We start from the raw sequence: 18,650 nt of genomic DNA, 5'->3' as shown, positions 1-18,650 counted from the left end.
CAGACCTTTTTCCTCCTTTCTGCTTTATCGACTGAAAAGAAATTAAAGCATATTTATATTATAATGTAGCTTTCTCCCAACTCTATTTACAAGTACGAATGAGAGTTTAAGCATCTACGTCCATGAGTAGAGGTCATAACTAAGCTTCTCATGATCTCCGAAAGATATCTTGAACACACAAACAGTGGGTTCCTCATTACATAAAGATCGTTGCCTCATATAATGTTCAGAACATCAGACATCTTCAAAATCCATGAATTCATTTCAATTTGCACTAAATGGGTATGAATATTTTCAGATGCTTTTCGAACTTGAAATGTTGTATAATCAAACCTGCTTTTCTTCTATTAACCGAGCCAAGAGAGTTTAGATGAAAAAAGATTTCATTAAATTTTGGTTATACCCTATTATACACGGTTACATGCCTTAAACAAAACTAAAACTTGGGAAAAGAGGGAACAAAGCATTGAGGAACTAATTAAAATCTAGTTTGTTCTTGTTTGGAGGTGTTGCGTAATCAAACAACTCTGGGTTGAACATCTGAAATGAGTAGAGAAGAGAAAAGCATTTACAAAGCATGTCATCCAAACAGGATATAGTGACCTCAAAGATGGTTGTTACAGGGGTTTTTTCCCCAGGAGATATTAAAGGTATGGGAAAATTTGTATTTTGGAATTATGAACCTTAATAAAAATTAACCTTTAAAAAGATAGAGAGAAGATCATTGTTTTAAATGGGGAAGACTGATTTCTCATACAAAGCGGATTACCCAGGGTCTTTGATTTCTTAATTTATAGCTATCACACTTGGTAATTCGCAGGTGTAACATTCTTATTATTAAATAAAGTCAAATGAAAATACATTGTTAATTGTGTCGATACAATTTATTGTAGTATATATTCCTTGTGTTTACAATCAAGAATGTTGTAGCATATGAATGGGAGACCCTGATTCCTTTCCTTGGAGCCTCGTAACCTATACACTCTTGCGCATTTAAATAATCCATTCTAACCTGCATTCCTCTTACCTGTCCCTGTTTGTACCCACGCATATTTGCCTTTAATACTGTACGTTTTCTCATGTTTAGTTATTTCTCCCTTTTTTTCCTGAACTGGCGGTGGTCAGTACTAAACCGGAACCGCCACCAATGGCTGTAATTCGTTGATCCGTTTATTCACTCACCATTCGTTGTATTATTTTAGCACTTGCACAAGTCACTGCACATGCAACCACGGTGAAACGATTGTTTATATTGAGACTAGTACGAACTGAAACATTTTACATGCTTAACGTTACATATCAAACGGACTATATTATTCTACATAATATTCAAATCATTCAAAGCAAGTCATCAGGACCAGATGGGTTAAGTATGAATCTCGATCATTAAGCAAATAATACACTTTATTGTTTCTCCATTGGTTCATATATGTAATATTTCTCTCTCGAACTTATTAAAAGTTGCTAAAGTTATACCGATTAATTAAAAAGGACCCATCTAAAGTTCAAAATTATCGTCCCATATCATTAATATCAAGTATTTCAAAGGTTTTTGAGAAATCGGTATATAAAAGATTGATTTCTTTTTTGAATGAGCACGATATTTTGATTCCTAACCAGTTTGGATTTAGGAAAAATCATTCAACTGATTTTGCTTTAATGATAAAATAATTGAATCTCTTGCAAATAAGGAGCGTGTTATAGGTGTTTTTATGGATATGAGTAAAGCCTTTGATACCATTGATCATACAATCTTACTTCATGAACTAAAACATTTTGGTACCAGAGGCCTTGCTCTATCCTGGTTTGAGGACTATCTTAAAAATAGAACACAGTATGTTTACTATCATTAAAATAGTTCCTCAAAATTGAACCTCACATGTGGAGTTCCTCAAGGCTCCATCTTAGGCCCGCTCTTATTGTTGATTTATGTAAATGATATAATAAAATCATAAAATATTCTAACTTACATTCTTTTTGCCGACGATACAAATATACTTTACACACAACAAAATATTGATACATTTGTTGATACTGTAAATCATGATTTGTGTAATATTTCAATATGGTTTAAATGTAATAAATTATCCTTAAATATAAGTAAAACTAATTTTATCCGTTTTAGAACTATTAACTGCCAAGACCAACCACAATGTAATTTGTTTATAGATGGTTTATCCCTGGTAGAAAAAAAATCAACAAAATTTGTAGGACTTATTATTGACTCAAATTTGTCTTGGAACGAACACAGTCATAATATAAATATTTTGATAGCCCGGAATATTGGTATTTTGTATAAAATGAAATGTTTGATAAATGATAGATCTTTGTTTATTCTTTATAATACTTAAATTTTACCGTATATAACATATTGCAATATTATATGGGCAAACTTTAGTAAAACTAAAATAAACTCAATATTTCTTTTGCAGAAGAGAGCAATTCGTATTTGTACACACTCTAACTATTTGGCAAATTCAAACCCGTTATTTAGTCAATTAAAAACATTAAAGGTTTATGATATATATACGCTCCAAACTGCCATTTTTATGTTTAAGTACACTTCCAAAACACTTCCAGCATCTTTCTTAAACTTTTGTTTATTAATTGTAAACGTACACTCATATTTAACTCGACATGCTCATGATTACCATCTTAATAATCCCAAACTCACAGTTTAGCCACCATTAGACACCATGGACTAGATATTTGGAAATAACCTACCAAACCATATTAAAACTAGGACCTCCCTTTATTCTTTTAAAGCTTATATAAAACATATTTGTTAACTTAGTATAGTTTGATAGATCTTACATAGAAATTTTAAATAATTTAATTTGTTATGTCTTGAATTGTTTGTCAACAGGAATGGACCCTGCATACATTTAATATTATCACCCGTAACTGAAACCACCACACAATTAATATCACGGTATTAGTCTCTTTTTGTTCCACCAAGCTAAAGTTTTGCACTATGCACAAATTAATGCACTTCTCAACACGAAATATTTCACTAAATATGTTTTGTTATTTTCACTTAAAATTAATTCAGCCATGCTCACTTTTAATCACTTCATTTATACTTTATTTAATAATGAATAAAACACATCAATTTATAATACAAATGATAAATAGATTTTTAATCGCATCCCTTGCATGGGTTGTTCATTTATTTTGCTAACTCGGACGAGGCCACGGTCATCATCAGGCATTTACGCTTACGATATGCGCTCTCCTGCTTTTACCTTGTAAGAAACTTGTATTTTAACGAGAAACATATCTTGTCAAACTTACATATTATTCATATGATGTTTCTTTGTATTGATATGAAAAAGTGGAAATAAAACAAAACAAAAACAGAACTTGAATGAAATTGATAAGCTTTTTTTTACCATATTTATGGCAACAAAATACATTGGCTGTTCTTATAGAAAAATGTCATGTTGGGTATAAACTTGGACCGGAAGTAGGAAATGGAAATGAAAATCTCATGCACACAAACCTTGGATGTGGATGCCGATTCTTTAGTTAAATCATCAGACCCCTTTCCTCTTTCCTGCTCTATTAACTGAAAAGGAATCAAAGCACATTTACATTACAATGGTATGTCCTTCTAACTTCATTCACAAGTATGTAAGAGATTTAAAGCATTCATGACCATTGGTAAAGGTCATAACTTGGCTTCTCATATCTTGTACACATAAACTGTGTGGGTTGAGCATTAGCACAAATATTGTTGCCTCTTATAATGTTCAGAACATGAGACATCTTCAAAATCCGTGAATTCAATTCAATTTGCACTTAATAGGTTGGATATTTTCAAATGCTTTTCCAACTTGAAAGGTTGTATAATCAATAGTGCTTTTCTTCTATGAACCAAGCCAAGAGACTTTAGATGAAATATTTCATTCAAATTTTGGTTATACTCTTATACCCTTTTTTGATATAAAAATAACTAAATCTTGTGGAGGAAGGGAACAAAGCAATCAGAAACAAATCATTTTTTGTTTTGTTTAAACCTATGAAACATTTTGTTTATCATGATAAAATCTTTCAAATAAACAAGGTGTGCTTAGTTTGTGAGGTATTGGTAGGCAAACTCCTCTTATCTGACGTTGGCCCTCTGCTCACTACAAGTCATAGATCTAATATATTCTAATAATTGAACATTTTTGCCACTTTTCTTAAAAATAAGACTTTTTCATATTTTAGGGTGAATTACAAATTACAACAACTGATTGTACTCAAATCAATGCACATTTGACTAGCTGTGACAAAATTTGTCATAGCATGTTGGCAATATACCAGTTTACGGTAAGGCCCCCCCCCCCCCCCAAAAAAAAAAAAAAAAATAAATAAAAATTGTTTGGTTGTCCTCGACCGCCCGCTCGTCATTTTCGGGCCGCTCTTTTTTCTTTTTTTTTTTAAATATACATATATATATTTTTTTTAATTCATTTTCTTTAATTTTTTTATTCATTTTCTTTTTAAATTTAATTATTTTTTGGGGAGCAATCTTAAATGCCAAACATACCATTTCATGCATTTGGATCTTAATGCGTCCCGTTGTCAGTTTGGTCTTTTCAGTACGCAATTAGGTAATTATTAGGTGATACGTATGAAATATACGTATCACCTTTTGATTTCGTCAAGATTTTCTTTATTATTAGGTGATACGTAACGAAGTCTACGTATCACCTATTGATTTCGTCAAGATTTTCTTTATTATCAGGTGGGCTGTATCTATACAGACCACCTTATAATTTTGTTAAAATTGCCTTTATTATTATTTATTTATTTTATTTCTAACCACTTTTTTGTTAACAAGATAACTTGAAAATGGCTAAATCAAATAACTTGAAATTTGGCACACATATGTATAGGCATATGGAGAAAACACGGTAAGGTTTAAAACCTTGACCTTGACTGATGACGTCATCTAGGCGCCATTTTGTGAAATTTTCTGAAAATTTACTCATGATCATATTTTCATAACGGTAAATCATTTCTCATTCATATTTATCATGATCAAGGTCAATATCAGTCCGGTCAATTTCATGTCAAAAAACGCGCGCGTGCGCGTACGTCCGCGCGTTAGTGCGCGCGCAAAATTTTATAATGCTGAGAATCGTTTCAAATTTATTTTGCATACGTTTAAGGCCATTTTAAGCATTTTATAAAAAATCGCGCAAAAATCGCGCACACGTGCGTGCGCGCGCGTTTTCGCGCGTAACACCATTACAAAACATAGAATCGCCATTTTTTTCTTTCAAGATATTTTCCATATTTTTACAAACAAATTGATACCATGTTTATCTCTTTATGACTATTATTAACGGAATGAGCGTTCGCTTAACATAAATGTCCGTGCGCGCGAGCTCTTGTAATACATAACATACATGGGCAAAAACATGCCTATACACAATTCATTATAGCTCTTTGGGATGCACCTGGACCCCAATTCTGTTTTGATATTTGAAAAGAGTATGAGTCGGAGATATGATTTCATGTCTCATTTGGCCATTAAGTGTATCGTGACATCATCTTAATGGCCTTGGAACTCAAAATACGAATTTGCATATTATGACGTCAGCATATTTATGTAAAATTGATTGTATCTCTGTAAATATTGATCAATTTTCTTCCAAATTTCGATATGTTGTAGCTAAGACAATTCTCTACAAGCGCAGTAATAACCATTTTTCATTTTGATGACGTCATCATAGTGAAAATTACGATTAAAGGCCTCATGTCAAAAACTTCATAATTTGCGTGTTATGCCTATAGAAGGTGAATTTAGTTCACGTTATGAATCTACATGATATTGTCTTTTAAGAATTTGTAAGCAGTATGTCGCTTATTTTTGCTCTATTTTATCTCAAATGTTAGTTGACCAGCCCACCTATACTTGTTCCAAACAAGTATTATATGTCTAGTTATTATTATTATTAGGTGATACGTACGTAGACGTATCACCTTTTGATTTCGTCAAGATTTTCTTTATTATTTTTATTATTCTGCCATGAATTTGTTCGCAGGATATCTCCAGAATGAAAAAAGCCATAATCATGAATCCTTCAATGATGATAGATCTTAGTCTAACTTAGAACTGTGTGACTTTTCAAAGACTCAAAGTCATCGTGACGTCATCCAGGCGCCATTTTGTGAAAATCAACTCATGATCATATCTTCATAACAGAAAGCCATTTCTCATTCATATTTATCACGATCAAGGTCAATATCTGTCCCGTCAATTTCAGGTCAATAAATGCGTTCAAAAATGCGCGTACGCGTACGTGCGCGCGTTAATGCGCGCGTAAAATTTTATATTGCTCAAAATCGTCTTAAATTTTTTTTGCATACGTTTTAGGCCATTATAAGCATTTCATAAAAAATCGCGCAAAACACGCATTTTTGCACGTTTTCGTTTGTCACGGCCGAACAAAAAATAATTCCTTGTATATTTGTTTTGACAGGATATTCCTCATATTTTTCTGAACAATTTGATACCATGTTCATCTCTTTATCACTATTAATAACGGAATGAGCGTCCGTTCAAGAAAAATATCCGCGCGCGCGAGGTCATGTATTACATAGCATATATGGGCAAAAACATGCCTATAAAAAGTGCATCGGGGTGAATAAGGACTGCCATTCTTTTTTCATATTTATATACAGTATGAGTCGGAGATATGATTTCATATCTCATTTGGCCATTCAATACATCTTGACGTCATTATAATGGCCTTGGAAGTCAAAATTGCATATTATGACGTCATTATATTTATGGACAATTTAGTGTATTTCTCATAATATTGACTGATTTTCTTCCAAATTGCGGTATCTTGTAGCGTAGGAAATTGCCTACAAGATCAATACACACTGCTTTTTATTTTATTGACGTCATTATAGTACAAAAATTCAATTAAAGGCCACATGTCAGAATTTTCTCAATTTGCGTGTTATGTCTATGGAAGGTGAAATTCGTTCACGTCATGAATCTACATGACATTGATCTTTGAGCACTATCTAGCTTATTTGTGCTTTATGTTCTCCAAAATTTTGATACGGCGTAGCTAAGCAAATTATCTATAAGAATGATGTACATCATTTATCATTTTGATGACATTATCATAGTGAAAATTTCAATTAAAGGCGACATGTCAGAATTTTCTTAGTTTGCGTGTTTGGCGACTTTTTCTGAAATCCTGATTCTACAAATCTCTATCAAATACCTGAAGGGGGCGCTATACCACTCTTAATCATGGTCACCAGGGAATTTTAGTTTAAACTCTTACATCACATCATATTTTGTAATGATAAACTGTATCTTTTTGGATTAACACAGTCAAATGTATGTTCCTTTTGTAGAAAAGAGGTAGAAACCTATCGTCTTATCTTCTTTGAATGTTCTGAAGGGTCCAGAATATGGAATGAGGTGGGAAACAATTGAAAGATGTGGATTGATGTGTTACTTGGTTTCATGTTCTGCCCCTCTCCCTTTTTTGGTCTGTCTCTGCATCTATCTATATCTCTCTCTCTACTCTTTCACCCTCTACCCTCTCTCTCTCTCTACTCTTTCACCCTCTCTCTCTCTCTTACCTTGCCTCCCTCTTATTCTATTGCTCTGTCTCCCTCTGCCTTACACAGTTGAAACTTGACTCATGGATATAGACCATAATGGGAGTAGTAATTTATTACGAAAGATGACATCGTGAAAATGCGTTCTTCATTATGTTACACATGAGCATTAATTACGTATCACCTAATTCGTCAAAGTGACGAATTAAAGTCTAGTTATTTCTTTTTATTCTTCCTCGAATTTGTTCGCAGGATATCTCAAGACTGAATGAAGCCATTATCATGAAACTTTCAATGATGATAGATCTTAGTCTAACTTAGAACTGTGTGACTTTCCAGAGAGTCAAGGTCATCGTGACGTCATCCAGGCGCCATTTTGTAAAAATCAACTTATGATCATATCTTCATAACGGAAAAGTATTTCTCATTCATATTCATCATGATTAAGATCAATATCCGTCCGGTCAATTTCAGGTCAATAAACGTGCGCAAATGCGCGCGTGCGCGTTCGTCCGCGCGTTTACGCGCGCGCAAAAAATTAAAAAGCTCTAAATCATCCCAAATTTTTTTTGCATACGTTTCAGGCCATATAAAGCATTTGACAAAAAATCGCGCTCACGCGCATGCGCGCGCGTTTTTTGCGCGTACTAGCATTTTACAACATAGAATCGCCGAATTTTCTCTATCATCATATTTGGCACATTTTTCCAAGCATTTTGATAATTTGTTCACCTTTTATTAACGCAATGAGCGTCCGTCAAAGTTGACAGCGCGCGCGGATTTGCGTTATCTTTATCCACAATACATGGGCAAAAACATGCCTATATAAAATTCATTGTAACTCTTTAGAATAGATAGAAACTCCTAATATTTTTTCATATTTGGATAGATTATGAGTTGGATATATGATTTCATGTCTCATTTTATCCTCAATTAACTCATGACGTCATCATAATGGCCTCCAAACTCAAAATTTTAATTTGCATATTATGACGTCAGCATATTTTTGAAAAATTGATTGTATCTCTGTAAATATGGATCAATTTTCTTTTTAATTTTGATATTCTAGCTGAGACAATTTTCTACAAATGTAGTATTCACAATTCTTATTTTTGACAAAAGTATCATGGTGTATTTTTGCGATTAAAGGAGGCATGTCAATTTTTCGCATTTTGCGTGTATTCTCTATGGGACGTGACTTTTTCTCAAAACTGGATTCTACACTCCTGTCTTTCGCGAGCAAAATCTCCGTTGTTTTATCTTTGTTTTCGCTGAGCTTTGGATATGTTGTAGCTGAGACAATGAGCTATCAAAAGTGTGTGTTTTATTTTTCGATTAGATGCCGGGATCATGCTCATATTTCACTTGCAAAGTAGGATTTCTGAATTCCATTTCCCGTTTACGTGTAATCGCTATGGGAGATGTTTTGGTATATCGGTAACGCACTTGACTTCCAACCTCGAGATCCCTGGTTCGAGTCCGGGTGTCTCCAACACTTTTTTTTTCACTTTTTTTTTTCCTTTTGACCTTCACTGTACCATCTCCTTTGATTATTTAAACACCTAGATTCGCAAATAATGTCATAAATAACCTTTTACGTTATTATTACCCTATTTTCACTTAATCCATTACTTTTTGCGTGTAATCCCTATGGGAGATGACTTTTTCTAAAATCTGGAGTCTACATTCCTGTCTTTTGCGAGCAATATCGCCGTTATTTCTGCTTGGATTTTGTTGACTTTGGAGTAAGTTGTAGCTGAGACTATATGCTATCTAAATCAACCCTCATTTTTTTCAATAAGATGTCATGATCGCGCTCATGATCATGATCATGATCATCATGATCATCATTATCATAATGATAATCATTTATCAATTACATTTTCATTTCTTTGAATAAGATAAAAGTCGTCAAAAGGTGTTCTTCATGATGTAAATTAGAGTCAAATGTGTAATTGGTTACTGCACAGGGTCAAAGGTCATAAATTGTTTCAATCTATCTTCCCTAGATCCATGATGATCAAGGATACACAATTTAATCTTGACATATGAATAGATCATAATGGGAGAAGCATATGAATGGGAGAAGCATTTTACAAAATAATATATCGTGTAATGCATTATTCGTTATGTAGACCATTATCATACGTATCACCTAATTCGTCTAAGTGACGAATTAAAGTCTAGTTAGGTGATACGTAACGAAGTCAACGTATCACCTTTTGATTTCGTCAAGATTTTTCTTTATTATTATTATTATTATTATTATTTATTTTTATTATTCTTCCTCGAATTTGTTCGCAGGATATCTCAAGACTGAATAAAGCCATTATCATGAAACTTTCAATGATGATGGATCTTAGTCTAACTTAGAACTGTGTGACTTTTCAGACAGTCAAGGTCATCGTGACGTCATCCAGGCGCCATTTTGTGAAAATCAACTTATGATCATATCTTCATAAAGGAAAGCCATTTTTCATTCATATTTATCATGATTAAACTCAATATCCGTCCGGTCAATTTCAAGTCAATAAATGCGCGCAAAAATGCGCGTACGCTTATGTCCGCGCGTTTACGCGCGCGAAAAAAATTAAGATGCTCCAAATCATCCCAATTTTGTTTTACATCCGTTTCAGGCCATATGGAGCATTTGATAAAAAAATTACGCACACGCGCATGCGCGCGCATTTTCGCGCGTACTGGCATTTTGCAATATAGAATCGCCGAATTTTTTCTGTCATTATATTTGATACATTTTTCCAAGCATTTTGATAACTTGTTCACCTTTTAATAACGCAATGAGCGTCCGTCAAAGTTGACAGCACGCGCAGATCTGCGTTATCTTTATCCACCATACATTGGCAAAAACATGCCTATACAAAATTCATTGTAACTGTTCAGAATGGATGGGAACTCCCAATATGTTTTCATATTTAGATAGATTATGAGTTGGAGATATGATTTCATGTCTCATTTGACCCTCAATTAACTCATAATGTCATCATAATGGCCTCCAAACTCAAAATTTCAATTTGCATATTATGACGTCAGCATATTTTTGGAAAATTAATTGTATCTCTGTAAATATTGATCAATTTTCTTTTAAATTTTGATATGTTCTAGCTGAGACAATTTGCTACAAGTATAGTTGCCACAATTTTTCATTTTGACTAAGGCATCAAGGCGTACTTTTGCGATTAAAGGAGGCATGTCAATTTTTCACATTTTGCGTGTATTCTCTATGGGACATGACTTTTTCTCAAAACTGGATTCTACACTCCTGTCTTTTGCGAGCGAAATCTCCCATATTTTAGCTTTGTTTTCGCTGAGCTTCGAATATGTTGTAGCTGAGACAATAAGCTATCACACGTGTGCCTTTTATATTTCGATCAGATGCCGGGATTATGCTCATATTTCACTTGCAAAGTAGGATTTCTGAATTCCATTTCCCGTTTACGTGTAATTAATCGCTATGGGAGATGTTTTGGTATATCGGTAACGCACTTGACTTCCAACCTCGAGATCCCTGGTTCGATTCCGGGTGTCTCCAACACTTTTTTTTTCACTTTTTTTTTCCTTTTGACCTTCACTGTACCATCTCCTTTGATTATTTAAACACGTAGATTCGCAAATAATGTCATAAATAACCCTTTTTACTTTATTATTACCCTATTTTCACTTAATCCATTACTTTTTGCGTGTAATCCCTATGGGAGATGACTTTTTTTTCAAATCTGGATTCTACATTCCTGTCTTTTGCGAGCAATATCGCCGTTATTTCGGCTTGGATTTTGTTGATTTTTGAGTATGTTGTAGCTGAGACTATATGCTATCTAAATCAACCCTCTTTTTTTTCAATAAGATGTCATGATCGCACTTATGATCATGATCATGATCATCATGATCATCATTATCATAATGATGATAATCATTTATCAATTACATTTTCATTTCTTTGAATAAGATAAAAATCGTCAAAAGGTGTTCTTCATGATGTAAATTAGAGTCAAATGTGTAACTGGTTACTGCACAGGGTCAAAGGTCATATATTGTTTCAATCTATCTTCCCTAGATCCATGATGATCAAGGAGACACAATTTAATCTTGACATATGAATAGATCATAATGGGAGAAGCATATAAATGGGAGAAGCATTTTACAAAATAATATATCGTGTAATGCATTATTTGCTATGTAAACCACTATCATACGTATCACCTAATTCGTCTAAGTGACGAATTAAAGTCTAGTATTTATTTTGTGTCTGTATAGAAGAAATTATTATTATTCTTCCTCAATTTTGTTCGCAGGGTATCTCAAGAATGGCTTAAGCTATTATCATGAAACTTGCCATGATGATAGATCTTAGTCTAACTTAGAACTGCGTGACTTTTCATAGACTCAACGTCATCGTGACGTCATCCAGGCGCCATTTTGTGAAAATCAATTTATGATCATATCGTCATAACGGAAAGTTATTTCTCATTTTGGGTCAAAAAAGGTGCGCAAATACGAGCATACACGCGTTCGTCCGCGCGTTTACGTGCGCGCAATAATTTAAAATGCTCCAAATCATCCCAAATATTGTTTGCATACTTTTCAGGCCATTTGGAGCATACGCGCATTTTGCAACGTAGAATTTCAGCGTATTTGGCACATTTTTCAAAGCATTTTGATAACTTGTTCACCTTTTAATAACACAATGAGCGTCCGTCAAAGTTGACAGCGCGTGCGGGCCTGCGTTATCTTTATCCACAATACATGGGCAAAAACATGCCAATACAAAATTCATTGTAACTCTTCAGAATAGATAGAAACTCCCTATATTCTTTCATATTTGTATCGATTATGAGTTGGAGATATGATTTAATGTCTCATTTGACCCTTAAATAACTTATGACGTCATCATAATGGCCTCCAAACTCAAAATTTAAATTTGCATATTATGACGTCAGCATATTTTTGGAAAATTGATTGTATCTCTAGAGATATTTATTGTTTTTCTTCAACATTTTAATATGTTTTAGCTGAGACAATTTTCTACAAACGCAGTTTGTAGAAAATTATTATTATTAAAATTGTTCATTTAGACAAAGGCATCATGGCGTATTTTTGCGATTAAAGGAGGCATGTAAATTTTTCACATTTTGCGTGTATTCTCTATGGGACATGACTTTTTCTCAAAACTGGATTCTACATTCCTGTCTTTCGTGAGCAATATCTCCTTTGTTTAACGGGTATGTTGTAGCTGAGACAATCAGCTATCACTAATGTGTCTTTTATTTTTCAATCAGATGCCGGGATCATGCTCATATTTCACTTGCAAAGTAGGATTTGAGAATTCCATTTCCCGTTTACGTGTAATCGCCATGGGAAATGTTTTGGTATATCGGTAATGCACTTGACTTCCAAGCTCGAGATCCCTGGTTCGAGTCCGGGTGTCTCCAACAATTGTTTTTCTTCATTTTGTCACGCTTTTAATAACTTACAGCCAACTTGAATGACCCTGGCCCTCTGGGACTTGAGAGTTATGTCATCCAAGATTCAAGTCTGACAGCTTCCAGTGAGTATAATGCTGACCATGGTGCAAAGAGAGGTCGTCTTAACCTGGCCCGAGTCGGTAACCTGCGTGGAGCCTGGTCTGCACTAACAAACAATGCCAACCAGTGGATCCAGGTACGAAAGGTTTTTTTTAGGCCAATTCAGACACGAAACATTTAGACAACCCTTATTTCTATGGCATCGGTTCGTGTCCCACTGCTGCCACCGTATCAGTAATGAAAAGGGTCGACAGTCAATTTTGATGCCATAGTTTAATTTGTATCCATACACTGCCATAATTCTGTAATAAGAGTCACCAGTCAGTTCTATACCATGGATTCATATCCCACCGCTGCCACCATGTCAGTAATGAAAAAGTCACCAGTCATTTCTATACCATGTATTCATATCCCACCGCTACCACCAGGTCATTAATGAAAGAGTCACCAGTCAGTTCTATACCATGGATTCATATCCCACCGCTGCCACCATGTCAGTAATGAAAAAGTCACTGACACCGTACAAATTTGTTTTCTTCCCGCCAATTTTTGAGGTGACTTATGGGTTCGTAGATTTATTTCTCCTCTCTTTAGGTAAAGCTACTATAAGATTGCCATAGTTACATTATTGATGAGCTGAACTGAATGAAAGCAAGGTAAATTCATTGATAGGTGCATGATCATTGGTTAAAAGTTTTCTCATGGAGATAGACAAATTAGATGAATATGAGGATAAACATCAAGAATTCTTCGTCCCATTCTTTTCTTTCTACAAGGTGGATCTTTTGGACCTTTACCGTGTCATTTCAGTTGCGACTCAAGGGCGAGAAGATTTAAGCCAGTGGGTTACAAGCTACAAGCTTGCTTGTAGTACTGATGGCACGATCTTTCACACCGTGCAGGGAATTTCTACAAATCCTGGAGCTGACAGGGTAAGTTTGTTCTCTAATTATTCATTAGTTAATTTTATCTGGACTCTATTCTTGAAGAATTTTGAAGGCATTTGATTTCTCATTGAAAACTATTTGAATATTTTGATATTAGGATAATTTCTTTCAACAATAAATGCAATCGTTACCTCAAGAACAGACACGCATTTTTGGTTTACTATTAACTATTCCGCATACACAGAGTATAAGAGGAGAAAATTATTAGGTAGGATTGAAGAACTGTTTATATGTGTTAATATATTACAGCAAGAAATGCACTTCAAGTTAAAAATGTTCAATCCATTTCATTTTGTTCTATTTTATTACTAGGTCTCTTAATTTTGAAATTGTTGTCATTAGAAAATAAATTTAAATAGAAACAAATGTATAGGCACTGTAGATGCAAACATATTTTTTAATTCAGCATGCTAAATCAGATTCTCTTTGGTTTGATTGCAATTAACTGGAGAATCATTTGAGTCATAATTATTCAAAAATGGATTGATTTTCCTGTTTCTTTGAAGATCTTCACCGGTAATGTTGACCGCAACACCATCGTGACCAACACTCTTCCTGTGCCCCAGATTTGCCGTTATGTTCGCTTGATGCCTGTCAGCTGGTTAGGCCACATCAGTCTTCGAATGGAGATCTACGGTGAAGGCCCTCTCACAGGTAAGTTTTAAAACTAGTGACGCTCCAACATTGTTTGCTCCATCTTCAATTTCTCCGGCGGCAATTGCTCTGGGATATATTTCACCAATGATAGAGGCTTAGTGTTATGCTTATGATTTGGTTTTAGGTTAGGTTAAAAGTTAGGGTTAGGAATAGTCCTTGTTCAAGGACTGAAGTTAAGATTTCAGTTAGTTTATGATATATGGCATTGAGTGTTGAGGATTGTTGTATCTTAGAATTCGTGTTGTAGAAGGCAATTGACGCAAGGCCGGGCTCCACATTATTCTTTTTAGAGAGGGTTGAGATTGAACTTTTGAGGATCTCTTAGCATGTACCCCAGTCCTCCGGGGTAAATTTCTAAATTGTAATTGTCCACAGTTGAAGTCTTTCCGAACAGCTTTTGATTACCCCTTTTCGAAGGAATACATCTACCTGTAGAACATAGAATGTTTTGCTTGTGTATTAATCAGCAAACATCACGTAGTTGTCTCGGTGAGAGCCTTAAAATTACCTTAAAATGACCTTTTGTCTGCTCATACCCAGATTTGCATGTTCATCTGATTGGACCACTCATTCATATTTGCATATTTGACCACCACTACCTAAATTGTGCTATAAATTGTCACGCTTTTAATAACTTACAGCCAACTTGAATGACCCTGACCCTCTGGGACTTGAGAGTTATGTCATCCCAGATTCACTGTACCATCTCCTTTGATTATTAAAACACCTAGATTCGCAAATAATATAATAAACAACCGTATTTACCTTATTATTACCCTTTTTTCCACTTAATCCATTACTTTTTGCGTGTAATCCCTATGGGAGATGACTTTTTTCAAATCTGGATTCTACATATCTGTCTTTTGCGAGCAATATCGCCGTTATTTCTGCTTGGATTTAGTTGATTTTTGAGTATGTTGTAGCTGAGACTATATGCTATCTAAATTATTCCTCAATTTTTCAATTAGAAATCAGGATTGCGCTCATGATCATGATCATTATCATCATGATCATCTTTATCATAATGGTGATAATCATTTATCAATTACATTTTCATTTCTTTGAATAAGATAAAATCGTCAAAATGTGTTCTTCATGATGTAAATTAGAGTCAAAGGTGTAACTGGTTACTGTACAGGGTCAACGGTCATATATTGTTTCAATCTATCTTCCCTAGATCCATGATGATCAAGGGGACACAATTTAAACTTGACATATAGATAGATCATAATGGGAGAAGCATGTTATAAAATAATATATCGTGTAATACATTATTTGTTATGTAAACTATTATCATACGTATCACCTAATTCGTCAAAGTGACGAATTAAAGTCTAGTTATTATTATTTTTATTTTTATTATTCTTCCTCAAATTTGTTCGCAGGATATCTCAAGACTGAATGAAGCCATTGTCATGATTTTTTTAATGATGATAGATCTTAGTCTAACTTAAAACTGCGTGACTTTTCAAAGACTCAAAATTATCGTGACGTCATCCAGGCGCCATTTTGTTAAAATCAATTTATGATCATATCTTCATAACGGAAAGTAATTTTTCATTCATATTTATCATGAATAAGATCAATATCCGTCCGGTCAATTTCAGGTCAATAAACGTGCGCAAATGCGCGCGTGCGCGTTCGTCCGCGCGTTTACGCGCGCGCAAAAATTTAAAACGCACTAAATCATCCCAATTTTTTTTTGCATACGTTTCAGGCCATATGGAGCATTTGACAAAAAATCGAGCTCACGCGCATGCGCGCGCGTTTTTTGCGCGTACTAGCATTTTGCAACATAGAATCGCCGAATTTTCTCTATCATCTTATTTGGCACATTTTTCCAAGCATTTTGATAACTTGTTCATCTTTTAATAACGCAATGAGCGTCCGTCAAAGTTGACAGTGCGCGCGGACCTGCGTTATCTTTATCCACAATATATGAGCAAAAACATGCCTATACAAAATTCTTTGTAACCCTTCAGAATAGATAGCAACTCCCAATATTTTTTCATATTTAGATAGATTATGAGTCGTCAATATGATTTCATGTCTCATTTGACCTTCAATTAACTCATGACGTCACCATAATGTCCTCCAAACTCAAAAATTTAATTTGCATGTTATGACGTCAGCATATTTTTTGAAAATTGATTGTATCTCTGTAAATATTGATTAATTTTCTTTCAAATTTCGATATGTTCTAGCTGAAACAATTCTCTACAAATATAGTGTTCACAATTTTTCTTTTTGACAAAGGCATCATGGCGTATTTTTGTGATTTAAGGAGGCATGTCAATTTTTCACATTTTGCGTGTATTCTGTATGGGACATGACTTTTTCTCAAAACTGGATTCTACACTCCTGTCTTTCACGAGCAAAATCTCCGTTGTCTTAGCTTAGTTTGTGCCGAACTTCGAATATGTTGTAGCTGAGACAATAATCTATCACACGTGTGCATTTCATTTTTCGATCAGATGCCGGGATTATGCTCATATTTCACTTGCAAAGTAGGATTTCAGAATTCCATTTCCCGTTTAAGTGTAATCGCTATGGGAAATGTTTTGGTATATCGGTAACCCACTTGACTTCCATCCTCGAGATCCATGGTTCGAGTCCGGGTGTCTCCAACAATATTTGTCTTCACTTTATTTTTTGACCTTTCACTGTACCATCTCCTTTGAGTATTAAAACACGTAGAATCGCAAATAATGTAATAAACAACCCTATTTTCTTTATTATTACCCTATTTTCACTAAATCCATTACTTTTTGCGTTTAATCCCTATGGGAGATTACTTTTTCTCAAATCTGGATTCTACATTCCTGTGTTTTGAGCAATATCGCCAATATTTCTGCTTAGATTTTGTTGATTTTTGAGTATGTTGTAGCTGAGACAAGTTCCCACGAGATTTATGTAGACTATTTAACATTATAATGACGTTATCATAGTAAAAAATTCAATCATAGGTGACATGTCAATTATCATATATAACAATCCTCAATCGGATACCTAAAGGGGGCGCTATACCACTTTCAATCATGGTCAATCTGGAAGGCATTGTTCTCAATTGCATCTCTCTCTCTCCTCTCTCTTGCTCTTTTACTTCTCCTCTCATGTTCTGCCCCTCTCCTTTTTTGGTCTGTCTCTGCATCTATCTATCTCTCTTCTCTTTCACCCTCTCCCTCTCTCTCTCTCTCTCTCTCTCTTGCCTTGCGTCCCTCTTATTCTCTTGGTCTGTATCCCTCTGCTCTACAGTTGAAACTTGACTCATGGATAGACCATAATGGGAGTAGTAAACGAAATATGAAATCGTGAAAATACGTTCTTTATTATGTTACACATGAGCATACGTATCACCTAATTCGTCAAAGTGACGAATTAAAGTCTAGTTTAACTTGCCATTTTTATTTTTCTATGTCAAAATGCCGTTCTTTCAAATCAGGTTCTGAGCATTCTTAAACTCATTTTAAAGCCCATCTGTACTAGTTTATAGGACGGATTAGACCACCCTGCAAGGTCACTGGACAGGTGATTATCTTATCAATTCAGCTCTCAGTTAATATAAGATAAAGAAGATCATGGGGGACTAATGGTCACCGATTAGGCATTGTTTGCTACATAGAGGGCGCAAGTAGCTATAAGTAGTACAATGTAGATTTAAAAGGTGCTGTATTTCAAAGCCCAAACTACGTTCTGTGTTGGTCTTGATATGCATTGTACATTAAACTAGTCTTTTACCATATTAAAGTGTTTTATAGACTTTGTTTGCTTAAATGCTTGACAATCCCAATGATTTTTTTTTGGGGAAAAAAAATTATAAAAAAAAGAAAAAAATTATTAAAAAAAATAAAAATAAAATACACGCAAAAAATGAATTAAAAAAAATAAAAATAAATAAAAAAATCCGCCCGCCCGCCCCTACTTT

General features: G+C 34.4%; 1 protein-coding gene across 1 annotated transcript; it reads left to right on the top strand.

Moving 5' to 3' along the window:
* Nucleotides 1–1,361: 1,361 nt before the first annotated feature.
* On the top strand, nt 1,362–15,463 carry LOC105445212 (inactive carboxypeptidase-like protein X2). Its single transcript, XM_030978598.1, has 5 exons — nt 1,362–1,365; nt 13,073–13,257; nt 13,898–14,053; nt 14,575–14,722; nt 15,367–15,463. The coding sequence occupies exons 1-5, from the start codon at nt 1,362–1,364 to the stop codon at nt 15,438–15,440; spliced, it is 567 nt and encodes a 188-aa protein (XP_030834458.1). The 3' UTR covers nt 15,441–15,463.
* The last annotated feature ends 3,187 nt before the right edge of the window (nt 15,464–18,650 follow it).

Source organism: Strongylocentrotus purpuratus, unplaced genomic scaffold (genome assembly GCF_000002235.5).
Source record: "Strongylocentrotus purpuratus isolate Spur 01 unplaced genomic scaffold, Spur_5.0 spur5_scaffold_1, whole genome shotgun sequence".
Lineage (NCBI taxonomy): Eukaryota > Metazoa > Echinodermata > Echinoidea > Camarodonta > Strongylocentrotidae > Strongylocentrotus > Strongylocentrotus purpuratus.
Note: the sequence above shows the minus strand (reverse complement) of the source record. Positions and strands in the feature narration are given on the sequence as shown.

Bases quoted from the DNA above. Each gene is read 5' to 3' on its own strand.
- LOC105445212 (XM_030978598.1), top strand. The intron at 14,054-14,574 runs GTAAGTTTGTTC...GTTTCTTTGAAG, and splicing joins CAAATCCTGGAGCTGACAGG to ATCTTCACCGGTAATGTTGA. The intron at 14,723-15,366 runs GTAAGTTTTAAA...AATAACTTACAG, and splicing joins CGGTGAAGGCCCTCTCACAG to CCAACTTGAATGACCCTGAC.